Genomic DNA, 27,966 nt, shown 5'->3' on the forward strand with positions numbered 1-27,966 from the left:
AGAGTTCACATTGCTCCAGGCCACAGGAGATGCATGTCACCCAGATGCCACATTTCTCTTTGGTAATAAGAAACCCACATTCTGAGCCAGCCAAGGGTTCAGGTCTCTGGGTCAGCATCTCAGCTGCCTCCAAGCAGGACAGTCCAAAGGGAGCAGAAGCTTTCAAGGGGACTTGAAGGCAGAGCCAGGGTGTAAGCCAGAGAGTTCAGGACTGGATTACAGTGTGGCTGCTTTGCCCCCAGGAAAAGCCCACAGATCTCTTTCTTTCTGTCTCTGCCTTCCTCTCCCTGGTTCCAAGAAGCCACCCACTCCCGCCCCAGGCTTCTTAGGATTACAGATTAAGCAAAGAGCTTTTCCATAACTTTGAGTCCTACCTGAATTCTCATTTCCCTCCTTTCTCCAACCCTTCTGTCTTGGACTCCAGGACAAAATTTCTCCACCTGTGGCCCAGGGTCTCTGGTTACAGGAGAGGGAAAGCTTTACAAAGTGAAAACCTGGGCAGGATTTTAAAGGATAAATAGGAGCTCAGCAGGCAGACAAGGAAGGAGAAAAGCTTTCCAGGAAGCAGGAAGGGTAAGGTCAAAGGCTGAGAGACACAGACACAGGAAAGAACAGAGCATGTTCTGGGAACTTCTAGCAGCTTGAAAAGGCTGGAACTTTACAGAGCAAGAGGGGAGAAAGCAGGAGGTGAGGCTGGCTGAGGCTGGACTACAGAGGATCTGATGGGGTGGGGCAAACCGGAAGTGCTCAGCAAAACTGAGCGTTGTTGGTGGGTTTTCTGTAAGAATATAGTTAATATTTTCCAAGCGTTTACCATGTGAAAGGCAATGTGCTAAATGCTTTCTAGATATATTGCCTCATTTAATCCAATCAATTCTGTGAGGTAGGAGTGATTATGCACATTTGTCAGATGAGAAGACTAAGGCACAGAGAGGCTAAGTTGATTGTCTAAAGTCACACAGCTAGCTCCTGGCAGTTAACCACTGCACTAAGTGGCCTCTCCTGAATGCCATGCCCCAGGTCACCTGGTGCTGCGGGCCCGCCCTTGGCCTTTCTGCCTGACTAGCAGGGCCCTCTGCCTACCCCGGTTCTGCCACCTGCCACCTGCCACTCACTGACACCCAAGAAGATGGCCAGCCCATGGACACTCACCTTGCTCTGTGGCTTGCTGGCAGCCACCTTGGTCCAAGCCACTCTCAGCCCCGCTGTGGTTCTCAGACTTGGCCCACAAGTCGTCAAAGAAAGTAAGTCTTGGTCCCCCAGGACTCACCAACATAGGGCAAAGGGGCAGGTCGAGCAGCCCTCCAAAGGAGGGAGGGGGTTCTCCATCACTGGGGCTGTGTAAGGCATGGCTGGGATCCCAGGACTTGGATGATACATGAGTGAATTGTTTATAAAGGCTGGAGTGTCTATGATGTCAAGAGCCCATGATTCCAAGATTCCCTTCTTCTTAAATCCCACTATTCCAAAACCCCACTTCTCTGACGTTCTGTGGCCTACAGAGGGGTGTGTGGCCACAGTGTGCAATGATGCACCTGCCTCTCCTACTGCCCCTGCCTGAAACCCCATCATCAGAGCACCCTTTGAGTGAGGCTGAGCTTTGCTCCTAGTGCCCTGAGCAAAGACCCTACACTAGAAGTCTGGTGACCTAGGTCCTAGGCATAGCTGTATCACTCTCCAGCTCTGTGATGCTGGACAAGTCCCTGAGCCTCAGCTTCCTCCTCTGGATACAAATAAGAGGGTCATCCTCACGGGTCGTGAGGAGCCCCAATAGTACAGAAACTGACAAGAGCTTGGTGAAAGCTATGGCCGGCCTTCTCAACTTCTGTACTTCTCATGTTGCAGGCCAAGTAACTCTTTATTGTAGGGGGCTGTCGTGTGCACTGTAGGATGTTTAACAGCATTCTTAACCCAGCTGTGACAACCAAAAATGTCTCCAGACATTGCCAAATGTCTTCCGGAGGACAAAATCACCCTGTTTAAGAACCACTCCTCTAAAATGTCATCCTCTGCGAGGGGGGTAGTTGGTCAGCTCTGGAGGACAACCTGAAGCACTTGGAGGACTGGACTCTGCATTTAGTGGCACTGGGCCGGGGCCAGAGGGGCAGAGCAGGGCAAGGTCCTACAGGGTCAATGGGCTCTGTAACCAGAGGATGGATACCTAAGTAGGGACAGGAAGCAAAGAGCTCTGGGAGGTTGGTGGGGAGGGGGATGGGCACTGGGGCCCTGGGCCCACACTGTGAATCTCAAGCACATGGAATTTCAGCCCAAAGGAGCTTGGGCATGAGCAATCCTGGTTTAAGTTCTCCCAGTAGCAGAATATGAGTTAAGGAGTTGCATGCAGGTAGTTGGTTTTGGAGCACCTGCAAGAGAAGGCAGGAGACAAATTGAGTTAGGGGAGGCAGCCCATAAAGGGTACATTTCCACTGTGGGGACTGGAGCTCAGTCCTGCCAGTCAACTGCATGAGTTAGGGCCAATCAAGAGACAGAAACCATACAGTAATCCCAACAGGTGAGTTTAGTATAAAGAGCTATTATCAGAGATTACAGAAATGGGGAATTGGCTAAAAAGAGAAAAAAGAGAGAACTCTAAAGGATACCCTAGGGATGGAGGAGACATCCAAAGACAGAACAAACTCAGAGGCAGAGAGCCCTCCCCAGGCCTCACTGGGGAGGGTGTGGCTGAAGCCCACTGGATGGTGCAGAGGTTTGCTGGGTTGTCTGAGGCCAGAGCTGGTCCACAGTTGGCAAGCAGAGTCTAGTGAGCCAAAAGCTGCCTACCAGGGAGCCAATGACATTCTTTGGGAAGCTGCCCCAAGAGGAAGTGTGCTGCTATTAACTCACTGGGAAGCCAGCTCTGGCAAACTGCCTGGAAGTTATCCAGGGTGCCTGCAGAATTCACTCGCTGCCCTTGGAGTGCCCTACCAACAGGTCTGGACATTGCGCCAACTGGTAAGGAGGAAATGTTTACAGGGCCCAGCTCCATTATCACAGAGCAGGCAAAATGGGTGGGTTCTGACTGAGGCAATAACACAGGAACTGCAGCCCAGTGGGGGACACACGTCTGAGTCATCCTGCCCGAGGGTTGAGGGAGCTGGGGTATTTATACACCAACTCCTGTCAGTCATCGGCTGAGGGATGCTCTTGGGCCATCAGCTCTCTGGCACCTCCAACCCATTCTGTCCACAAGCCAGAGGCACTCTGGCTGCTAGTAACCAGTCTGTCAGGGACCAGAACCCAGGGTTCCTGACTCATAGGCCTCTATCCCTTCTTCGGCTCAGCACCTGAGGCTTTTCAGATGACAGGCCCATAGGATGTGTATGCCAGAGAACTGTTAGCAAATGTGCTTTGGCACCAAAGCAGCCCCAAACAGGGCTTTGTGGGCTCCCTGCCTCTCGGCTCTGGAGGTGTTGGCTGCTGGCTGGTGGGAGGGGTGCTAAGGGTACTGGTCAACACTCCCAAGGGTGTGAACGGCCCCACCCATGCCCCAGCCTCACTCCTCATGTGAAAATGATCCATCTGGGCCACCATCCTCAAGGGCACATCTACACAGTGGAGATGGTCATACCCTCCACTTACACCAGGGTCTGAGGAGCCCTGAGTGATGGCCCTCCCCAGCCTGAAGCCCACACCAAGCCATCTTTCAATCTAATCCCTGGAATCTGCCTCCAGAGCTGACACAGGAGCTGAAGGACCACAATGCCACTGCCATCCTGCAGCAGCTGCCACTGCACAGTGCCATAGAGGAGAAGTGCACCAAGGGCATCCCCCAGCTAGGCAGCCTGGTGAACACTGGACTGAAAGCTATCGTTTGGTAAGTGCAGCAGGACAATGACGGGAGCTAGCTCTTCACCACACCTCTGCCCAGGACATACTTTGCATGTTCCATCAGTCAACAAACACCAGTTTGCATCAACTCTGTGCCTGACTGTGAAGAACGGACCAAACTAAGTCCCTCCCTCAAGCAGCTCCCAGAGTGGTTAACAATCACAATAAGATAGTGACGAAAGAACCCTAACAAGGGCGAGCCTGGAGGAAGGCCATCTGGGGTGGAAGACTGAGGGGATGAGGCGATGTTTCTCAGTTGAGGTGACACATGAGCCAGTGACAATGCTCACCAGGAGCCAAGAAGACAATGGTCTTCCTGGTAGAGGGGCAGCCTGGGCAAAGGCATAGGGAGTGGGAATTGGTCAGAATGGCCGGAGCGCAAATCTCAAGGCAAAGAGCAAAAGTCTGCAGGGTCAGGTCACAGAGGGTCTTACAAGTCAGCCCAAGGAGCTGGGATTTAGCTCCTAAAAGAGAAGGAAATGTCACAGTATTGTGATCAAGGATGGAGAGAAGGGATGGGGGCAAGGCCATGCAGGAGAGGAGTCAGTAGACAGGGATTGGGGTCTAGTTGCTGACCAGGCACCAGGGGGTGGCAGGAAAGGTAGACAGGAAGCAGACATGGGGCTGGTGCTCAGCTGAGCATGAGGCATGATTCTCATCTTTCCTGAATCCCTTCCAGGCTGAAGGTCATCTCAGCTAACATCCCCCAGTTGCAGGTGCAACCCTCGGCCAATGACCAGGAGCTGGTAGTCAAGATCCCCCTGGACATGGTATCCGGATTCAACACGTGAGTGTGCCCTCAGTCAGGCACAGCAGCCTGACAGGTTCATCTGCATGCCCCCTTGCCCCCGTGCAGGCATCTGGAATAGAGAGTTCCAAGCAGAGAGAGGAGCAAGTGCAAAGGCCCTGATGCAGGTGTGTGCTTGCCTTGCTCAAAGAATGACAGAGAAGGGAGGGAGAGGGAAAGAGTGGAGGGAGATGAGGTCAACAGGCAGCCAGCCCATATTGTGCAAGGCCTTGAGGGCCAAGGTAAGGACTTGGCTTTTACCGAGTAAGACGGGAGCCATGGAGGCTCCGAGCAGAGGAGGGGCATGACATGGCTTAACATTTTTAAAGCATCCCACTGACTGCTGTAGGGACGGCTGTGTGGGGACAAGAGTGAAGGCAGGGAGGCCATCCAGGAGCTACTGCCACAAGTCAGGAGGAGACGGTGATGGCTTAGACCAGGGTTTGGAGCAGAAAGTTGGTGAGAAGTGTTTGGATTCTGGGCATGTTTTGGAGGTAGGCAGAGACAACAGGATTATCCTGCTGGATTGAATGTGGGGGGGTGGAGAGAGAGAAGCCAAGGATGACTCCAGGGTTGTTGCCTGCGCAACCAGCAGACGGAGTGGCCGGCAAGCAAGACAGAAAAGGCCGTGAGAGAAGCGGCTTTGGAGGATGATGCAGAGTTCGGTTTTGTACATGTTAAATTTGAAATGCCTGTAAGACATCCAAAAAGGGAGTTGGGTGGAAGTTTGGAAGCTGTTGGCATATGGAAGAGATTTAAACCTGGAGAGGAATCCCAAAACTGAGCCTGGGACATGCTGGGGTAAAGAAGTTGGGGAGATGAGGAGAAACCAGCAAAGGAGATTGAGGAGGTGAGAGAGCCGGAGACGGAGATGGACAGCGCGTTTGTCCACTCCCTGGGCTTGGGAGGCGCTCACACTGTCGGACGCCTCCGCCCCCAGGCCCCTGGTCAAGACCATTGTGAAGATACACGTGGAGACTGAGGTCCAAGCCTTCATCCGCGTAGAGACCAGGGAGAGGGGCCCCACCCGCCTCGTCCTCGGGGACTGCTCCACTCACCACGGGGGCCTGCGCATCAGCCTGCTGCATACGTGAGTGCAGCCAGCTGCCCACTGAGCTCCTGCCATGCCTACGAGGGAAGCAGGTGGTGGTCTTTCCCCATTTTACAGATGCAGAACGCTGAGGCCTACAGAAAGAAAGGGACTTATCTCTCTTGGTTCTTGATTTGCGGATCCTTCCAGGGAATCCGTGATGCCAAAGAAAGCTCAAGACACCAAGGGTGGAGGGAATAACGGTGGGATTTCAGGCACGATGGCAAGAGGTGGGGCAAACATTTGAAGGTGGAGAGGATCCTCATTCCTAGGACCCCTCCAACCACTCCAGACAGCCTTGGGTGGAGCAATGGGGGAAGCAAAGGCTTTGGAGTCAGGCAAAGGCATTGCCTTCATTTACCATCTGGGTGATGTTGGGCAAGTCATCTCCCTGTCTCACCTTCCTCATCTGTAAAGTACAGGAGATGACACCTTCCAGGCAGCAGTGAGAGGATTTGATCGGGCAACAGCCATAGAGCACTCAGAATACTGCATGGCACATGGCAGGTGCTCAAAAACATGGTGTCTCCCTCCACTTCTCCTTAGCAGGGGGATGGTCACAAATGCCAGCTCCCATCATCCCCATGCTCAACACAAATTTCAAAGACAACATGCAGCTCCTGTACCCTGAGAACTCTGCCACCGTATACACCTGGCTCAGGGTCTACTCCCAGCCCTATCTCTAACAGATCATGTGACTTGGGCAAATTCCTTCCTCCTCTGGACTCAGTCTCCCCATCTGTAAAATGGGGGTGGGGGGGATCATCTACAACACTTCCTAATCTCTTTCTCGCTTGCCTCTCTGGAAGACTCTCCTTTCTGGTCAACTCCTTATCCAACAAGGTCATGAACCTCCTAGTGCCAGCCCTTCCCAAACTGGTGAAAACCCAGGTGAGTGGAATCAGGGCCTCTCTGGCCTGTGAAGATTGTTCCCCCTGTGGGGCTGGGGTGGAACTGCAAGATAGTACTAAGGGACCTGTGCCTCCTTGGTGGGATTCTTCTGGGGCTTGATAATTCTTTCAGCAAAGCAAAGAGCAATAGATTGGGCCATTGACTCAGGCAGATCATTGACGTCAAGGTAATGGAACCGCCAAAAGTCAGCCAGGAGGTCTTGAACAGTGATGTGCTGATAAATTTTTTTTTCTTTTTTCTTTTTCATTGAAACATAATTGATTGTACATATCTGTGGGGTACAGAGTTGAATATCAGTACTGTGTACAATATGTGGTGATCAAATCACGATGATTATTATATTTACCATTACACAATGTAATCATTTTGAGGTGCCCTTTACCAATTTCTCGCTAAGCCCCCCACCCCCTTTCCCATTTCTGGTAACCTCAGTTCTGGTCTCTTCTTTTAAAAGCTCAACATATTATTGTGATTGTTGTATCTTTCTTTTTTAGTTATTTTTTTATTTTTTTAGCTCCCGCTTATGAGTGATGACATGCTATTTCTCTTTCTGTGCCTGGCTTATTTCACGTTACATAATTCTAAACTCATCCATGTTGCTTTGAATGGCAGAATTTCATTCTTTTTATGGCAGAGTAGTATTCCAGTGTGTATATATACCACATTTGCCTTATCTAGTCATTCCTCAATAGAGATTTAGGTTGGTTCCAACTATTGGCTATTGTAAACAGAGCTGTGATAAACATAGGAGTGCAGGTGTCCCTTTGACATGATGATTTCCATTCCTTTAGGTGTACACTCAGCAGCAGTACTGCTGGATCGTATGGACGATCTATCTGTAGTTGTTTGAGGAAACTCCATACTGTTTTCCATAGTGGCTGCACTAATTTACAGTCTCACCAACAGTGTAGGAGGGGTCCCCTTTCTCTGCTTCCTCACCAGCATTTGTTATTCTGTCTTTTTGATAATAGCCATTCTATCTAGGGTAAGATGACATCTCAAGGAGGTTTTGATTTTCATTTCCCTGATGCTGAGTGATGCTGAGCATTTTTTCATGTGTCTGTTGGCCATTTGTATGTCTTCCTTTGAGAAATGCCTATTCAGCTCCTTTGCCCATTTTTTAATCAGGTTACTTGTTTTTTTACTGTTAAGTTATTCGAGTTCCTTGTATATTCTGGATATTAATCCCTTGTCAGATACATAGTTTGCAAATACTTTGTCCCATTTTGTAGGTTGTCTTTTTACTCTGTTGTTTCCTTTGCTGTGCAGAAACTTTTTAGTTTGATATAATCCCACTTCTTTATTTTTTCTTTTGTTGCCTGTGCTTTTGAGGTATTATTCTTAAAGTCATTGCCCAGTCTTACTTCCTGAAGTGTTTGTCCTAGGTTTTGTTTTAGGCATTTTATAGTTTCAGGTCTTTATTTAAGTCTTTAATCCATTTTGATTTGATTTTGGTATATAGTAAGAGGTATGGATCTAGTTTCATTCTTCTACATATGGATGTCCAGTTTTCCCAGAACTGTTTATTGAAGAAGCTGTCCTTTCCCCAACATATGTTCTTGGTGCCTTTGTTGAAGATCAGTAGGCTGTAAGTTTGTGGGTTAATTTCTGGATTCTTTATTCTGTTCCCTCAGTCCGAGAATCTGTTTTTATGCCAGTACCATGTTATTTCGGTTACTACAGCTTTGAATATAATTTAAAGTTGGGTAGTGTAATGCCTCTGGATATTTTTTTTTTTTTTTTTTTTTTTTTTTTGGCTCAGGATTGCTTTGGTTATTTGGGGTCTTTTGTTGTTCCATATGAATGTTCAGATTGTTTTTTCTATTTCTGTGAAGAATGTCATTGGTATTTTGATGGGGATTACATTGAATCTGTATATCTCTTTGGGTAGTATGGTCACATTCACAATGTTAATTCTTCCAATCCAAGAGCATGGAATATCTTTCCATCTTTTTGTGTCCTCTTTAATTTCTTTCAGCAGTGATTTGTAGTTCTCACTGCAGAGATCTTTCACATCCTTGGTTAAATTGATTCCTAGGTATTTTGTTTTTCTGGTGACTATCGCAAATGAGCTAGCTTTATTTCTTTTTCTGCTAGTTCAGTTTGGAGTATAAAAACACTACTGATTTTTGCGTGTTAATTTTGCAGCCTGCAACTTTCCTGAAATCGTTTATCAGATGTGCTGATAAATAATTCAACAATTGTCTCTGGACGGGTTGAGGGGAAGGAATCCTGATTTGAAGCTTGTCCTGATTTCCCTACTGAAAATACTCCCTCCAGGGCCAATTTTAGACTGCCACTGTAATGTTACTCAACAGAATTGGAAAGAGTAGCACACTACTATACAGTATTTCCACCAAACAGATACAACAGACATGACCCCAAGAGCAAATAGTTTACAGTAAAACACAGCAAAATAATTAGGAAGTAATGAGTTTTAAGTTTTTATTAAATTTGTTTTTAATATATTTTATTTATTTGTAAGTTTACATAATTTAATTTTTAGTAATGTTTGGATTTAGCACCCAACTCAGAAATTCCCTTACTTTCAAGAAAAATACAGTAAAACATTTCACCTCCATTTTGTGAAGTTATGCATCAACCATACAATACAGAATTATGTATTTGGTTTTTTATTAAGTCAGGGCTAAGATTTTCAACTTCTGCTTCTGCACTAGTAAAGTTTGAGTATCATATTTAGTCAAAGGAAGATCTATTATTTTAATAGACTGAATATCTGAATATTAAAGAGACCAGGGAAAAATAAGTGAATAATCAAAAACTAAGTAAAGGTCATATGACATTTTTAAAAGTTTAATTTAAAAAGCAATACTGGGCCGACCCCGTGGCTCACTCGGGAGAGTGCAGCGCTGGGAGCGCCGAGGCCGTGGGTTCGGATCCTATATAGGAATGACCAGTGCACTCACTGGCTGAGTGCCGGTCACGAAAAACGACACACACACACACACACACACACACACACACACACACACACACACACACACACACACACACACACACACACACACACACACACACACACACACACACACACACACACACACACACACACACACACACACACACACACACAAGAAGCAATACTGATTTAGTCCAATGTAGGCTACCTGTATCCAACACCCTGCTGGAAAAGATGAGGAGAGACAGAGGGAGGTGAGAGGGGAGGGAATGAATGCCAATAAATACAAATGTGTGATATCAAAGATAAGACAACGGCTATTATTGTCAGAATTTTGAGACTGCTACCTTTTAGCAAAGCTACATACCCAGGGAGCTTTTTAAAGAAAATCTGGAAGTGAATAATTTTATAAAATTGAGCTTTTCTTACATAAGCTATTTTTTTCTTTGAAGAAATTTCTTTTTCTATTTAAAGTTGGGAATTTCTTTTTTTTTTTTTTTAAAGATGACCGGTAAGGGGATCCAAACCTATGGCCTTGGTGCTGTCAGCACCACGCTCTCCCAAGTGAGCCATGGGCCAGCCCCTTAAAGGTGGGAATTTCTTAAAGTAGGGCCCATCTGTAAATTTTTTTCCAGACTCCAGCAAAATCATATTTTATCTGGCATCATATGAGGGTACATCAAAAAAGTCATGGAAAAATAGAGTTAAAAGATAACACAAATTCTTCCATGAACATTTTGAAGTACTCTCATATTTTAATAGCTAAAAATATATTTTTCACTAGAAAAGATGACAGGAGATTGGAATTATACAATGCTCTTTGCATAGACCTGTCTTTAAGGATGAAAAGCCGAGTATAGAGAACAATGTAAGAAAACTGTCGTTCCATTTATCATATGGTTTGCCACCATAATTCATAGGATTTGATACAATAGTCATACGAATATTTTATTTGGCAGGGAGGGAAAAGGCACCAGATGTTTAAGAGGTGAGAGTCTGTCTGGCAGGAACTAATTTAGAAAATGTCAAAGCCGTTTTCAAGTGTGAATTGTGGTTCTCAACCCCAGCTGCACGTCAGAATCTCAAAAGCTAAGAAGGCTTTTAAAAAGACTGGTGTCTGGCCCTATCCCAGATTTGGATGTAATTGGTCTGGGCAGGCCCCCAGCACTCCAGAGGACTCTAATGTGTAGCCAAGATTGGGACCCACTGGTAGAAATGAAAGATGGGGAATTGTGGGAGAAAATACAGAGGTTGCCAGGGACACTGTTCCTGCGAGGAACAGGTGGTCCCCTGGCAGCCCACGCTGGGAGTCTCTGAGCCGATTCCTCCATACTCTCTGGCTCTGGGTTGGCAAAGCAGCTCGGAGCAGGGAACAGTTATTCACAGAAAAGGTTAACATTTCTCAAGATACATTGTCATTCCTCAAGAGTATTAAGGGGTGGTCAACTAGAAGGTTCTTCCACTAGGGCAATTGTCCCTAAGAAAAAAATGACCTCGGCAATCTTGGTGCACTGCCCTCAAAAATGGGCTGCCTCCAAGCAGAGAACAGGGCCTTGGGTCCCACAGACGAGCAAGTCAACCTTGTTTAACCTCCTTCTTAAGTAGAATGGTGAGGCCAGGGTTAGGTTAGGCTAGGGTTTCTCAACTTTGGCACTAGTGACACTTTCTGAATAATTCTGTTGTGGGGCTGTCCTGTGCATTGTGGGGTGTTTAGGAGCATCCCTGGCTTCTATCCACTAGATGCCAATAACACCCTCATCTCCCCCCGCCCCCCAAGTAGTGACAACTAAAAATGTCTCCGGAAATTCCCAAATGTCTCCTGGGGAACAAAATCCCCCCCCCCCCCCCACTGAGAACCACTGTAATTTTCGGAAGGGAATTGCTCAGTGGGCCAAGGGATGTGTTGGGGTAGGAAACCCACAAAGGGCCCAAAGAGCTTACTCAGGAGTCTGGTAGGGTCTGTCTTGCTGGCCTCTGTTCTAGAGTCTGAACTCAGTAATGGCTCGTGGAATGAGAAACACGGGCTCTGTGAGCAAATCAAGGAGTCTGATGGGGAGGGCAGCTGGCAGGCCAGACATCCCCTGGGTACAGGGCAAGGGACTCTGAGCAACAGGGATGGTGGTAGGGGGGTGGGCACACATGAGTCCTCAACCCTGTGCATGAAGGTCTGGCTGGCCACAAGCACAGAAGCAGACTCAGGCCAGTGGGCCTGGCATGGGTTGCTGTGGGGCTGTGTTTGTGCTGATGGAACCCCTGCATCTGTGCTGTCACAGCTGTGTCCCGTGATCAAGGAGGCCTTCGATGACGTGTATGCAGACCTCCTGCAGCTGGCGAGGGGTAGGTGCTCTGCTCTCTCTCCCGCATTTTCCTCCACTGCAGGGCCAGCCTCAGGTCCTGCCTCCACCTGGAGAGGCCTCCCCAGTCAGGCCTGAGCAGCAGCTGGGGCCCAGCAGCAGGTAAGACAAACACAGGTGGATCCCTGCCCAGGACGAGCAGACCGGAATTCACCACGAGAGTGACTTCATGAGCACCTACTATGTGCAAGGTTCTATATGAGGCCAGCAGGTGCCCCCAGATCCCAGCTCTGTTACTGACCTGCTCCATGACTCTGGGAAAGCCATTCCACCTCCTCATTCTGTTTCCTCATCTGTAAAATGGGGCCTAGACATCCCTGCTTCACAGGATTGTTCGTGAGGATTAAAAGTTTACAGGGAAGTTCCAAGCACGTAGAAGTGTTTACAGATGTGTGCTAGATGGATGGATGAATAAATGATGCAGCGACCACTGGGTGCTAGCAGAGAAGAGAGAACAAGGGAAGGGACAAGATGTGTGCCCAGGACGGAGGTCATTCTCCCTGTCCGAGAACAGCAGTGATGGGAGGTCACAGGCTTCTGCCCCAGCCTCGGAAATCTGCCTTACTCACTCACACCCCTCAGATTGGAAATTGTCAGGGAAGAAGAAAATGGGATCTGCTGAGGCCCATTCAAAGGGCAACCAGGGAGGAGTGGGAAGAGCAGATAGAATTAATACTCACTGAGAGCCCACCGCACATCGACTCTGGGGCTTCAGAGTGGGTATTTTTTTTTTTTTTTAATTTTATTATGTCGATATACATTGTAGCTGATTATTGCTCCCCATCACCAAAACCTCCCTCCCTTCTCCCTCCCCCCCTCCCCCCCAACAATGTCCTTTCTGTTTGCTTGTTGTATCAACTTCAAATAATTGTGGTTGTTATATCTTCTCCCCCCCCCCCCCGGTTTGTGTGTGTGTGTGTGTATGTGTGTGTGTGAATTTATATATTAATTTTTAGCTCCCTCCAATAAGTGAGAACATGTGGTATTTCTCTTTCTGTGCCTGACTTGTTTCACTTAATATAATTCTCTCAAGGTCCATCCATGTTGTTGCAAATGGCAGTATTTCATTCGTTTTTATAGCTGAGTAGTATTCCATTGTGTAGATGTACCACATTTTCCGTATCCACTCATCTGATGATGGGCATTTGGGCTGGTTCCAACTCTTGGCTATTGTAAAGAGTGCTGCGATGAACATTGGGGAACAGGTATACCTTCGACTTGATGATTTCCATTCCTCTGGGTATATTCCCAACAGTGGGATGGCTGGGTCGTATGGTAGATCTATTTGCAATTGTTTAAGGAACCTCCATACCATTTTCCATAGAGGCTGCACCATTTTGCAGTCCCACCAACAATGTATGAGAGTTCCTTTTTCTCCGCAGCCTCGCCAGCATTTATCGTTCATAGTCTTTTGGATTTTAGCCATCCTAACTGGGGTTAGATGGTATCTCAATGTGGTTTTGATTTGCATTTCCTGGATGCTGAGTGATGTTGAGCATTTTTTCATATGTCTGTTGGCCATTTGGATATCTTCCTTAGAGAAATGCCTACTTAGCTCTTTTGCCCATTTTTTAATTGGGTTGCTTGTTTTCTTCTTGTAAAGTTGTTTGAGTTCCTTATATATTCTGGATATTAATCCTTTGTCAGATGTATATTTTGCAAATATTTTCTCCCACTCTGTTGGTTGTCTTTTAACTCTTTTAATTGTTTCTTTTGCTGTGCAGAAGCTTTTTAGTTTGATATAATCCCATTTGTTTATTTTTCCTTTGGTTGCCCATGCTTTTGGGGTCGTATTCATGAAGTCTGTGCCCAGTCCTATTTCCTGAAGTGTTTCTCCTATGTTTTCTTTAAGAAGTTTTATTGTCTCAGGGTGTATATTTAAATCCTTAATCCATTTTGAGTTGATTTTAGTATACGGTGAGAGGTATGGATCTAGTTTCATTCTCCTGCATATCGATATCCAGTTATCCCAGCACCACTTGCTGAAGAGGCAGTCCCTTCCCCAGTGAATAGGCTTGGTGCCTTTGTCAAAGATCAGATGGCAGTAAGTGTGTGGGTTGATTTCTGGATTCTCTATTCTATTCCATTGGTCAGTGTGTCTGTTTTTATGCCAGTACCATACTGTTTTGGTTATTATAGCTTTGTAGTATAGCTTAAAGTCAGGTAGTGTTATGAGAGTGGGTATTTTATGTACACTGTCTCCTCCAATGACTCCACGATGTAGCAATCATTACCACACTTCCCATATGAGGAAACTGAGGCTCAGAGCAGTTCAGTAACTTGTCCAAGCTCACAGCAGAAATTAGTGATAGGGGAAGACCTGAATCCAATTTCTCCAGTTCCAAGTGGGTGTAATTCATTTTTGGCCATTACTAGATGCCAGTCCTGTCCATGAAGCAGGAATAACTATTACATCCCCCTTTTCGGATGAGGAAACTAAGATTCAGAGGCGAGAAAACCAAGATCAATGGGACTCGAACGAAGTCTGTCTGGGGCAAGGCGGGTAATCTCCCGGGGGCTAGGCAGCCCGAGCAAGTGGTGAATGCAGCGCCCCTGTGCGCCCCATCCCCATTCCCACCGTACGGCCGGGGCAGATGAGACGCCACCGCCACCTGGCAGCCAAGTGGGGATTCCCAAGTTGCAATGCGGCTCAGGGATGGGTGCGCACCGGTGTGTGTCCAGACGGGTGTCCAGACCCAGACCACGCCCGCATGGGGAGTGCTGGTTACAGTGTGGTGGGGAAGATGGGGAGTTAGGAACAGTGGTTCAGTTTGGGTTTGGCATAGGACCGACTGGGTTCAAATCATTTCATAGTATGACCTCAAGCAAGTCATTTAACTTTTTTGAACCTGGTTTCCCTATCTGTAAAACGGGGGTAGTAATGGGACCTGCTTCCTAAGTTTATTGTGGAGATTAGTCGGCTAACACATGTAAAGGTTTAGCACTGTGCCTGGTGCTTTGTATATGTTCAATAAATGTCCGTCATTACCATCATTTTCATCATTATAATCAACATCACCATTACTTGCTCCTCCCAACCTAACCCCCACCCCATGCAATAACCAAGCTCCAGCTGAACGCACCACCCAAACCACCCGTCCAATACTGCCCTCCGTCCTCACAGAACTTTCTTCCTTTCTCCGAGCAGTGCCCATTTCCGTCAGCCCTCACCGCCTAGAATTTGACCTGCTATCTCCTGCCATCAAGGGTAATGCCATCCAGCTCCACCTGGAGGTGAGTGTCACAGGACCACCAAGTGTCAGATGCCACAGTCTGTATCAAAAAAACCCGTCACAGCTAGTATACATGGCTGATTCAGAAAACTCACAGCAGGCTGAACACATCCCATGCAAGCCATTCTGAAGGAGAAAGACCAGCAGGTAAAACCTAAGGGCACACAGAGAACATCCACACAGGGAGTCTGTCCTGCAACCCTGATTTCTTCAGTCAGGGTCCCAAGTGTGTGCACTGGGTCCCTTGGCCTTTCTCTCAGGCAAGCCCCTGCCAATCCTCAAACTTCTGGCAACCTTGAAACAAGATCCCAGGATAGAGACACATCATCGAGGATCACGCAGACCTAAGTTTCTCATCCAGCTTCATGACTCCCTGGCTGTGTGACCTTTGGCAAGTTTCTTCACCAGTCTGAACCTCAGTTCCCTTTGTCTGTAAAATAGGAATAATAATGTTCACTGAGGAGAGGATAAAATGAGACCACGCAGTACCTGGCAGACAGGAAGTATCCAGTAACTGTCAGCTCTCCGTAACACGTGAAGCTTCACAGCCATTCTGGGGCTGGACGCCCAGAGGGTCCAGACCAACTGCATAGCGTGAATCCCAGACCAGTTCTTTTTTTTTTTTTTTTTTTTTTTGTCTTTTTCGTGACCGGCACTCAGCCAGTGAGTGCACCGGCCATTCCTATATAGGATCCGAACCCGCGGCAGGAGTGTCGCCGCGCTCCCAGCACTGCACTCTCCTGAGTGTGCCACGGGCTCGGCCCAATGTGTCCCTTGGAAAACTGCAGCATCAAACGGTTTCATCCATTTTGATGCAGTTTTGAATTTTCCCTTCATCCAGAGGGTTTGAGGTATCCAAGAAGTTGAAACGTAAGTGAAAAAATAAGATATATAGGTTAAAACAGAGATTCTCTAAAGGATGCAAATGGAATAGATGTTGCCAGGCACCTTGCTCACTGCCCACAGCAACGCACTGAATTCCAGGCTAAGCTTCCCGGCAACAAATGCATAAAGGGAAATAGGCTGAATGGTGTCGTTTCCTTCTAGGTTGTTATTGGGTAAGCTATGGAGTCAATATTCTCAGCCCACTTCCTGCTCTGTGTCTCCTCAGGCCAAGTTGATGGACTCACAGGGAACAGTGACCAAGTTGTTCAATAACTCTGCGGCTTCCCTGACGATGCCCACCCTAGACAGTGCCCCATTCAGCCTCATCATGAGACAGGATGTGGTGAATGCTGTGGTGGCTGCCTTGCTTCCTCCAAAAGAACTCATGGTCTTGTTGGACTATGTGGTAAGCCTCAGTGTGGGGCAGAGGTTGGGACCACTTCTGCTGCATCATGAGAATTTGCTGAATCAAAGGAGGTGGAATGACCCCTACATGCCTAAGCAGGAATTCACTATCAAGCTCAGTTTAAATCCCTCCAGTAAAGGAGAGCTCACTCTCTCCCGAACAGACCCTGCCTCTGACGTACAGCTCTAAAGCTGAAAACCTCTTGGTAACACCCAGCCTGGGTCCTAGTTCTGCCCTCTGAACTCTGACGCACCTGTTTCTCTACCAAGTAACAGTCCTGTGGAGCCAAAGGGCATCTTAGATGCTGAGTAGTCCAGGGATAGCAATTGTGCCGCTGCTAACCACTAGGGGTCCCATGGCAGACATCACTAATCAATCACGGCCCTCTTTTCTACTGAGCCTGGATGCCAACCCAACTTTGGAATCTTTATCAACATAGCACAGCAGACAACCACCACCAGTCAACTGGATTGTGCTACCTCTTCTGGGGTGGTCGATGGGGAAACCAAGGTCCAGAGGGGGAAGGGGTTGGCCCAAAGTTATGGGAGGATGTCAGAACTTCAGCTGACAGACAACAGATAACTGAGCTCTTAGGGACTGGAGCTCAGGATAAGGGGCTAGAATGGAGAGAAAAGGGGGAGTGGTCACCAGCAATCACATTTATGATTGCAGTAAGAACTGGAGTCACTTCTTTATGTCCTCTAGGAGCAGGGAGCTGCTCACAGACCCACAACTACCACCAACCCACAGTAAAAGTTCAGGCCGGTGGGGACCCGGTGCCCCATATGGCTGACCTATGGGCTATTTTTCCACCAGTGACAGACATGTGGTCTGGACCACCAGGCACAGCTTTCTCGGGGTTCTGAGAAGCCTCTATCCCAGCTGTGGGGTGCAGGAAGTGATCCTCCCCTGGCCCCTCCAGCTGACCTGCTCTGGCTTCCTCTCACCTTCAGCTTCCTGAGCTGGCCCATCAGCTGAAGTCAAGCATCAAGGTGATCAGTGAAAAGGTTGGTCCATTTGCCATCTGCAGCTTGATGGGTGTTTGCTATGGTCTGTACATGGGCCTCTGGGGGGTAGAATATGCGCGGGACTACTCTCTCTCCTTCCAGCACTGGGGGACTCAAACCAGGTCCCTGTCCTCATAGATTTTAGTTTAGCAGGGCAGTTTGATCTGAGTCGAATAATCATACGGATGATACTTCCTTTACTGGTGCAGTAATGAAGGACAGGTTCTAGGGGTTATGAGAGCATTACTGGGCACCTGATATAGTCGTGGAGATCAAGGAGGCTTCCCTGAAGGGAAGGGTATTCCAGACAGAAGGAGCAGAAGACCAAAGGTTGTCAGGCAGGGAGAACAACAATGCATTCAGGGGTCTGCAAGAAGGATGGTGTGGCTGGAACACAGAGAGGAAGGAGTAAGGCCAGGAAGGTGGGCAGGGGCCAGGCCTCATGGGGCCACATGGAGCCTGGGGGCCATGGCAAGGCACTCGGGAGGCCAAATGCGGGTCTGATGTTTTTCCAGGCTGCAGATCAGCTGGGACCCACACAGATCATGAAGGTCCTAACTCTGAAGACCCCTGAGCTCTTTCTGAGCCAGGGCAGTGCCAAGGTAGCCCAACTGATCATGCTGGAAGTGTTCCCCACCAATGAAGCCCGCCGCCCCCTCTTCACCCTGGGCATCGTGAGTTCAATTGTCTGTGACATTGGCAGCAGCCTGGGGACCCTCTAGCTCGCTGTTCCTGTTCACCCCTCCTGCTTTGCTAAACATTTCCACCCCCCTTGTCACCTAGCAGGGGTGTGGAAGGGGGAGCTCTGAACCAAGAGTCAGGAGTTTTGGGGGCCCAACTGCGACCCTATGACTTTAGTAGTCAGGGATCTTTGGGCATAAACTCAACTCACATGCACAAAAGGAATTGTATCAGCTCAAATAACTGAAAAGCCCAGATGGCATTGGCTTCAGGAGTAGCTAGATCCAGGTGCTTAACAATGTTGTCTTCATTCTTCTCTCAGCCCATCTGGCAGCCTGGTTTTCTTCTGTGCTTTATCCTCAGGCAAGCTATTTCCTCATGGAAGTAACCCAAGCTGCATCAGGCTTGTATCCTATCAGCCTGGCAATCCCAGCAGGAAGAACCTTTCTTTCCCAATAGTTCCAGCAGAAGTCTCAGGACTGACTCTCATTGAATGAGCTTGGGTCATGTGCCCATTCCTAAATCAGTCTGTGTGGCCAGAAAGTAAATTTTCTGATCTGGGACACACACACCAGAGTAGGGGGTGGGGGTTGACTCCATCCAAACCACTGAGACTGAGGGAGAAAGAGAGTTCCTCTTCTGAAAACTGTGCAGAACTAAATCATTTCTAAGAGTTATTAACTGATTTTCTCAGTAACCCCAGCAGGTCAGATCTCATTTAGCTTCCATTTAGGGGGAACCTGGGGGTGAAGGTATGGGGTGGGGGTCATCAAATGACAAGCCCAGTGGGAGGGCATCTAGGTAGGTCCCCTAGAAGCAGAGGCTGAGACAAGGATTCTCATGAAAGTGACTTATTGGGGGAGATTGCTCAAGGAAGAGCCGTGAAGGAATCAGGGGAAGGTCTGAGCAAAGATGTGGTCTCAGCTGGGGACTTGCTTTGACTTGATCCCACAAGGAGCCCCGCAGCATGGATTGCACCATGTTGAGCCCACTTTGATACAAAAAGGCCGGCCATTTGTACTCCCTTGTGCATTAGTCATTGGCCACTAACAACCCCCAGGGATAGGGGAAACATAATCTCCCAGCAAGGCAGCTCCATTTAAGAAAGGGCAATTCTCCAAAAAAAGCGGGGGGGCAGCTATGAACTGCTAGTGGCAATGCTCAGCAGCTGAGGGATGGATGCCCCACCCTGTAAAGGGCATCTACGTGGGTACCAGCTGCATCCTCTGCAGAGGATAAAGGAGAAAAGAGATGAGGCAAGACTCATGGTTGGACACTGGATAATTAAGGCTTTCCATGCTTAACCAAGGAGTCTGGAAAGTACCTGGTTTTTGGTAGGAGGCTAATGTTGACACTGTCCTTACAACAGGGTCACTGTGTACAACTGTGCAGGTTGTCCACCATGCAATTTCAGGGGGTGCCTTTCACAACAACTGCAGAATGAATGGTGCCTCCCATAGTTGTTCAGCATGGAGCCCTGGATTCCTGTATTAAAGGATATTCTGATCCCCAACCAGCCACCCTGACCAATATTGGGAATAGACTGCCCCGGCAAGCCTCTATACCTGGTGACCCATGCCCTCCATGGCCAACAGCAGGCACTTTGGCCACCAAGCCCAGGCCTGCAGGACAAGTTTGTTCTCTGCGTACAGCTGAACTGGAGCTGGATCCTAGCACACTGCCGTCAGGGTCACCCCAGACCAGAGGTCAAGGTGATGCACACCTGGAGCCCCTGTATTTGGCACTTGGCTTAGCTTCCAGCCTTCCAATAATAATAACGACAGTGGTTAACATTTACCAGGGGCTTCTGATCCTCTTTGTCCTTTAGTGTCCTCACCTCTACAATGGGGTAATAAAAGGACCCACCTCATAGGGCTGTGAGGAACAAAGGAGGTAACCATACAAATCTCTGATAACACCTCAGGTACACAGTGTGGGCTCCAAGCATGTTGGCCAGTCTCATCGTCATTGTCATCACCCTCATTCCCCACAGCAAGCCTATATTGCAATCTGTTAAATGGGGAGTGGGTACACGTATGATCCTATTTAATAGATGAGAAGAGTGAGGCCCAGAAAGATCAAACCCTTCCCCAAGGTCACAGAGCCAGTAGCAAAGATTCAGACCATGTGGGCTCGACCCCAAAGCCTCCCTGCATAACCTCTCCCCTCATACTTGATGCTCCTCTTAAGAGAATGGGGCCCGGGCTTCTCTCATTGCAGGAAAGCAGTTCAGAAGCTCAGTTTTACACAAAAGGTGACCAACTTATGCTCAACTTTAATGAAATCAGGTAAATGTGTAAATCATCATGAAGATTCTGTGGGTGAAAATGAGCTCGTTTTCTCAAACCCCCAGTGTGTGGTTGGGTGAAGACTGCTCCCTAGACGGACTCTCCAGCTATGAGGACTGCATGTGAGGGAAAGGGGAGGAGAGGGCAGTCAAACTCTGGCCACGGGAATGGCCTGCGCAGCACCATCCCCTCAGCCACGGACACCTCCAAGACAGTGGCAGGGACAGTCACCCCAGCACAGAAGCACAGGCCTCCAGCTGCCTGCTGCACCCTGCTTGTTCTCTCTCCCCCATCCCTCTACCTCCTGTTGCCCAAGTGAGTTCAGGGGTTGCAAACCAGAGCCTCCTGGGACAAAACAGGCCCGAGGATGTGTTTGTATCAGTGCACACAGGGCTGGGGTTTTTTAAATATAAATTAGTTGCAAACACATAAAAATCAGACTATTGTCTGCCCTGGGCCCACATTCCTACATAGCAACGAACACTTGAGCTGGGACTCGCATGCCCCCTTTAGAAGGAGTCTGGGCTCCCTAGTTCACCACAATCTTCACTCTGAGTGGGGGGGGGGGATTTTTCTGCTCTCTGGACCACTATTTGTTTTCTGTCTCTACCCAAAACCTTCCCGTTAGAAGGTAAGCTCTATGAGATGAGGCGAGGGCTTTATCTGGTTCTCCATCACTAGAGCCTGCACTGTGCCTGGTATACAGTAGGTGCTCGAAAAATAGTCATTGAATGAATGAATAGTTGAATGAATAGGACTCCAAGGGGCCATTCTCACAAGCATCTTCTGTTTCAGTTCTGATCGGATCCACCTAATGAACTCGGGTATTGGCCTGTTCCAAGTAAGTATTAATAGATTGTCCCTGGGGGCAAATGGAGTGACCCACAATGGTCCATTCTGACAGGAGACATTGCCCAGGATTTGCTTTGAACAAAGTCCCCATGGAAGCCCCATGGTGGGCTGGCTGGTCTCTGGTTATCAACCAAAGTCCAACCTCCTGGCTCAGACATTTCCTGAGCACCTACTGTGTGTCAGACACAGCTGAGAACACACATACACTCACACACACAAATACTCACACAGATACACTCTCTCTTTCTTTCAGTGAAGCTTTGATCCTAAATTAGAAAGCAAATTTCCTTGACTCACAGTCTCATTTTTGCTCATGGAGCCTCACCTCAGTGACCCTGGGGATCCCCTTTCTCTCCAGTCTTGAGTTTCCCCATCTGAGTCAGACTGAACCAGAGGTTTCGAGCTGGCTGAATCCTGTCTTCTGCCGTGTTTTCTTTGGTCTTTATGTTTTGTTTTGTTTTGTTAAATTTTTTTTTTTTTGACTAATATTTTAAAACAGGGAGGTTTCCACGTGAAAATTAAGACTTCTGGCTTCCCTCAAGAAGTCAAAATTCAGGCGACACAGGGCAAATTCACTCCCTTAGAGAAAATTCAGATGGCACAGAGTAGTGGAGCCCCTGAGGATGGGATATCCTCCGATGCACCCCAATCTCACCACCTGCTAGACCCCAGGGACAGCTGAGTTCATGCCCTGCCCCAGGCTGTCTGGTCCCCAGGCTTCTGGTCCCCAGAGCCCTCACGGCTCTGACCAGCAGGGGACCTGGGATTCCAGCATTTCCACTTCTGCCCTCACCATGTGGATGAGCCAAGCCCACCTGAATGGCTGGGGGGACTTTGGGTTCTCAGCCAGGCTGACAGTGCCCTTCTCTCTCACAGCCTGAAGTCCTGAAAAACATCACCACCGAGATCCTCTTCTCCATCCTGCTGCCAAACGAGAATGGTGTGTCCCTTTGCCAACCCTTCTCACTGTCTCCTCAGGGCCTTGCTGTACCTCTCCTGACGGTCACTCCATTTGGGGCCCCTTTCATTCATTTTCCATTTTTGAACTAGACATACTTCAGAGCTTAGTCCAAAATCTGCCTCCTCTAGGAAGCCTTCCCAGTCACCCAGCTGGAAGTGATCTCTCCTATCTCCAACCTCTCAGCCCGATTCCTTTACAAGTGCCAGGAATGAGGCATGCCAAGATAAGCCAGGCAGCACCCCAGCCTCACAGGGCTGACAGCGGGAAGGAGACAGAGGTATAACCAGGCAACCAGAACACACTCGAGGTGCCTCAGGCAGGCCTGGGTTCAAGTCCTGTTCCCTCACTCGCTGGCTGCCTGGCCTTGGACAAGCTGTCTAACCCTCCTAAGCCTGTTTCTCCATCTATAAAATGGAGCAATAAGAGTACCTTTGTCAGAGGCACAAATGAAGGGATGTTTGTATGGATCAATCCACAGAGGATAGTTCAGCACAGTCGGTGTTCAGCATTTCTCCAGCCATTGCTGTTGTTGGTATGTCATTTGTGTCACTAGTGGAGGAAACAGAGAGAAGATGGAATTACTCTAATTAAGGCTTAGGTCGTGAGGGTGGGTAGAGTTGGTAATCTATATCAGCCCTGCCTTTTTAATTTCTTTATTTTATTAGAGTGGGAAATCTCAAAGTATAGAAACCTCTGCTGTGGATGATAGAAGCCCCTGATGGTTCTTGAGCAGGAGTGTGGGAGGACATGACAGGTGTGGTTTGTGAGCAGCCAGAAGCTGGTGCTGGCGGCAAAGGGTGGGGAGATGAGGCTGGGTGTGTGCTGGGGCCAGTAATAGGTGGACAGAGGCAGAGGGGACAGTCCATATTGGACGTGCCAGGTCCTGGTGTTCCCTCCAGGAGCTGTGAGCCTGCCCATGGCTGCCCAGTCTCACCTCAGGCCCACCCGTCTCTGACCACATTTGTTATTTCAGGCAAATTAAGATCTGGGATCCCAGTGTCGATGGTGAAGGCCTTGGGATTCAAGGCAGCTGCGTGCTCTCTGACCCAGGTGAGGGGGTATGGGCCTAAACATCCTGCCCCAGGGATTGCACAGCTGCTAAAAGAGCCCTGGCTGGGAGGTGGAGCCTGCGCTGTAATCCTGGCCCTGCTGGTCACTTGTGGGGGACCTTGGGCAAATCCCTTCCCCTCTCAGGACCCCCTCATCAGCAAGTGAGGAGACTGGCTTGGCCTGAGGGTGGGACCCTCCTAGTCTGGGACCAATACACTTTTTTGCTCCACTTGTCATTCATTCATTCATTTATTCACTTGTTCATTCATTCAGTAAATATTTTTTGAGGGCTTCTGAGTGCTTGAGGCCACAGAAATGAATGAACATAAAACATCTCTGCCCTTGCAGAGCCTACATTCTAGCAGGAGAGGCAGATTCATAAACCTGTAAATATATAACATCAGGTTAAGGGCTGAGAAGAAAAATAAAACCAGCTCAGAAGAGAGAGAGTAACAGCAGGGAAGGGGGTACTCTTTTAGATGGGGTGGTCTGAGAAGGCCTCTCTGAGAAGGTGACATTTGAGCCAACACCTAAGGAGGTGAGGGAGTGAGCCCTGTGGGTAGCAGGGAGAAATGTCCTATCAGAAGGGATAGCAAGTGCAAAGGCCCTGAGGCAGGGATGTTTAATGTTCCAGGAAAGATGAGGAAGGAGGCCCAGGATCTGAGGCAGCATCCAGGGCATGTGGACCATAGGTCTGAGACACACACACACCCTGCCATGTGGCCAAATGGTCTCAGCTTGACAAGGGTCAGGGTCATGTCTATCCTATCCGTGCCTCCTGTCCCCAGTGCTCGGCAAGGCCTGGCAAAGAGTAGATGTTCAATAAATGCTTGTTGAACAAATGATTCTCCCTGGCAACTGCTGGGAAGAGGAGCTATAGCAGTGTCACCCTCACCCCCAAATATTATTCCTAATAAGAACAGCCCACAATCATTGTGTGCCAGGCACTGGGGTATAGGCAGCATCTCACTCAGTCTTCACATCCTCCCTATACAGTAGGTTATATTATAACCTCCACTTTACAGATGAGGAAACTGAGACTCCAAATGGCAAGTCCCTTTCCAAAGTCATACACCCAGTAGGTGGCAGAGTTGGGATTTGCACTCAGCACCTGCCCTGATAACCCCTGGCTTTCGGCCCCAACCTCTGCATGAGCCAATGACAGCAAGGTGCCTGTCTCAGCAGGCCAGCAGGCATTTACTAAGCACCTATTGTATGTAGGCCCTGATCCCAACAATGAGCAAAACAGGCAGAAACCCCTGCCCTCTTGGAGTTTCTAGTCTACTCTAGAGGAGGAGACATGTTGAAAACAGAATTATTAACAATTTAGAAAATCCAAACCTTTAACCCTTATTAGTACTGATTTACCCAAAGTTGTTCATTGGAAACACTAAATTCCTGAGCCACTTAATTCTGAGAAATCCACAGAGGATAGGAAGTCTCGAAAATGCCCCCCAATGGGGTCTCATTTGGATGCAGGGTCAAGGGCTTTGTTAACTGGCTTCAAAGGCAAGTTGATACTTGCCTTATCAGCTGCCCACCCTAAAACCAGGTCCACCCTTCAGCTGGTTTTGGTGGGGAACAATGACAACAGCACTGTAGATGGTACAGAGAGCTGGGTCAAATCCTGGCTTTACCTCTCTCTAGCAATGGGACCTCGGGCAGGTCCTTAGGCCTCTCCGAGCCCAGATTCCTCATTCATAAAACCCAGCAGATGTCTGAATACACTGGCCATGCACTAATGGACCACACTACAATTATCCAATCTTAATATAAGCAATGCATCTAAGACAAATACTGTACTTGATTCATGTTGAATGACAACTGGTGTTCCATACGAATGGATGGCTGGAGCTCAGTTTATTTCACGAGGGGGCATTTAGCATCTTTACTTTTTCCCGTTTTGCTCTATTCATTTGTTTTTAGCTAGCAGCACACTGATTTCCTTTCTATAGCTTTGTAATATAATATGTTTTAAAATCTAGTAGAAGGAATGAATAAAAGAATAGATATGAGATAAAGCAAATATGTTTTTAAAAAGTTGATGGTAGAATATAGGTGATGGGTAGACAGGTGTTCATTGTAAAATTCTTTCAACTTTTCTGGATGTTTAAAAATGGTCATAATAAAATGTTGGGGGGCATCTAATAGGGCAAGCTCCTCATATCACAGTTTTAAAAAACAGAAAAGGCAGAGCCTTGTTAAAAATTCAGCTGCCTGTGTCCCAATGGATACAGCCAGGAATCCACACTTTACAAAACTTCTTGGAGAGTTTTGGTGGTGGGCTGGGCTTGGGGACCATAGTCCTACACAATCCCACCCACTGCACGCAAACCCCTGTCTGGTGTTACTGTCCACACACAGACAATCCACCTCTGACTCTTCCAAGAATCCTGTATGAGTGAGTTTAGGGTCATGACCGCCCAATGCCAGCAGTCGAACCACAACAAGGCAGGAGGTAAAAAGAAAAACCTGTTTGACTTTTCTCCTTCTATTCCAGGATGCCCTTGTGGTCACCCCGGCCTCCTTCTAGAATCCCAGCTCTCCTGTCTCCCGGCAAAGACTTGGACAGTGGCCATCCCAAGGCAGGCCGGGTCCCTGGAGGGAGCTCTGTAGACCATCACTCTCTTCAATCAATAAACACTTGCCATGACTCCTGCAGTCCGGAGTCTATCTTTGTCCTAGCACAGGAGTTGCTTTGCCCCTGGAAGGCTTGGGGTCTGGATGTCTGAGCCACATCTGGGTCTGTTCAGGCACATCTGAGCCCATCTGGCCAATGTCTGAGCTGGGCTACATCAGACCACATGTGCATGAAGTCATGGTCTTAACCACCTCCCTTGGCTTCAGGAATAAGAAAGCCAGTTCTTCCCTCCTGCCTTCCTTGTTGGCCTCAAGGCCATCTATGGTGGGAGGCATTCATTTTGTTGGTCTTGGCAGGCAGTGTGATGGGATGTGGTTTCACCTCTGTGGGCCTCGGCTTCTTTCTCTATAAAATGGAGAGAATGATAGGCTGTGGTGGGGATTAAATGAGAGAGAACAGTTCTAGGTACACGACAGATACTCAGACAATGTCATCTGTAGGTGATGTCATCACCACTGTTGTTGCTTAGCCTCCAGAGTGTTGGGACTTATCACCAAAGGCCTTTCCCACTCAGACAGTGCATTCGTCTGAGTGCCATTGTCTCCCCGGCTTACCTGATGCCAGGAGGTTCGAGATGAACAATAGGGCCCCTGTTCTGAAGGCCCTGGGCCCTCCTCAGCACTCAGAATCCTTCTGTTATGCGAGGGGCCATGCAGGAAGGGATGGGGCTCGGGAAGCAGCATTAGTCAACTTCAGCACACAAACAGGCATGAGAACAGCTCACAGCCCAGGGAGGCAGCAGGAAAGGAGCTTCTCCTGTCTACAAGCCATGGGCCAGGCCAGGGGGGACATGGAAGGGCCAGAACAAGTTCTGCACGAGGCCCTTACCTCAGCATCGGTGACCACTTACTGAGCAGTTGCCAAGGGCCAGGCCTGTGCTAAAGCTCCCACGCCTGGCCGACTCCCAGCCATACTGTGTGGCCTGAGGACTGGGTAGGAGTTTGCTCCCCACACATCCCATTCCAGCATTCTCCTAAATCATGTTAAATCTGCATTTTAACCCCCACTCTCAAGGGAGGTGAGGAAGTCAATGTCTACTTCATCTTGGGTGGGTCTCTTCTGGCTCCCCGGCATCATACAAGCATCTGCTGGGGGGCTTCCAAAGAGCCCGGAGGAAGGAGCAGGACTCTGATTTTTTGTCCCACCTGGTCCTGTGGAAGGATCTCCCGATCCACATGACCCTCCATCACCCAGCCAAGCTGGGTCACAGGGACCAGGTGTGGCTGAGGACTCCTGGGGCCCACCATCCATATCTTCTGGGGCTGAAAACAACTCTGAGACAGATGCTCTACTCTGGCTCCCAGAGTCCCCCAGCAGGATTGTGCCCCAGGTGCCCACAGTGGAAACTGGCTGGATAACACACTATAGGCTGTCTCCCTTTGCTGCCTCACTTCCCACACCCCTACCCATGTCCCCTGGGATCATCTCCCAAGTCAATCACCTGTGCTCAGATCCTGGTCTCAGGCTACCCAAACTGAGACAACCATTTGCTCCATGCAGGCACTGTTCTAAGGGTCTTACAGAACGTCCCCCACCCAGCCTCCCCACCGCCTACAGCACAGGCTCCACCCTCACCCCATATGACAAATGAAACTGAGGCTCTGACAACTCTACACCACTACCAAGCAGCCGCTAACCATTACCCCCCCACACACACACTGCCTCCCTCTACTCTCTTCTCTTTTACCACCCCACCCCCAGGTCTCTACCTCCCATAAGGAAAGAGAGGGGTCGTTCCCCTGTGCCGGCCTCACTCTGATTTGGGCGTGAAACACAACCACCATCCATGAAGCCCTCAGACCAGGAACTCCAAGACTCCCACCTTCCTAGGCTGGGGGAGAGAAAACTCCTCTACTTGTCTGAGTCTTAGCAGCAGCAGCAAGGACAAAACACCAAGAGAGATCAATAAATCATCCTGCCTCACAGGAATTATTTTTGTCTTTGACCTACACATGACAGATCAAGTAACACACAGCTGGTGAAATGCTGGGGCAGGGATGGGAACCCAGGCCCCACTCACTTTGCCCCGAGCCTCCCACCTGAATCCATGGCAAGATATTGATCCAGTTTC

The 27,966-nt window shown here is 48.7% G+C and overlaps 1 protein-coding gene across 1 annotated transcript; it reads left to right on the plus strand.

Moving 5' to 3' along the window:
* The first annotated feature begins 1,129 nt into the window (after positions 1 to 1,129).
* Positions 1,130 to 25,787, plus strand: BPIFB1 (BPI fold containing family B member 1). Its single transcript, XM_063079589.1, has 15 exons — positions 1,130 to 1,244; positions 3,673 to 3,814; positions 4,508 to 4,615; positions 5,556 to 5,705; positions 6,515 to 6,596; positions 11,811 to 11,874; positions 15,040 to 15,125; positions 16,236 to 16,415; positions 17,369 to 17,422; positions 17,938 to 18,096; positions 20,324 to 20,391; positions 21,187 to 21,232; positions 22,120 to 22,183; positions 23,178 to 23,254; positions 25,755 to 25,787. Exons 1-15 carry the CDS (start codon positions 1,130 to 1,132, stop codon positions 25,785 to 25,787), a joined length of 1,428 nt encoding a protein of 475 aa, XP_062935659.1.
* Positions 25,788 to 27,966: the final 2,179 nt, after the last annotated feature.

Source organism: Cynocephalus volans, chromosome 1, assembly GCF_027409185.1.
Source record: "Cynocephalus volans isolate mCynVol1 chromosome 1, mCynVol1.pri, whole genome shotgun sequence".
NCBI lineage: Eukaryota > Metazoa > Chordata > Mammalia > Dermoptera > Cynocephalidae > Cynocephalus > Cynocephalus volans.

What these genes read in the sequence shown, in the direction of transcription:
- BPIFB1 (XM_063079589.1), top strand. Translation starts at nt 1,130, where the DNA reads ATGGCCAGCCCATGGACACTCACCTTGCTCTGTGGCTTGCTGGCAGCC. An exon ending in GGACTGAAAGCTATCGTTTG is followed by an intron (nt 3,815 to 4,507) that starts GTAAGTGCAGCA and finishes AATCCCTTCCAG; the next exon opens with GCTGAAGGTCATCTCAGCTA. An exon ending in TGGTCTTGTTGGACTATGTG is followed by an intron (nt 16,416 to 17,368) that starts GTAAGCCTCAGT and finishes TCTCACCTTCAG; the next exon opens with CTTCCTGAGCTGGCCCATCA.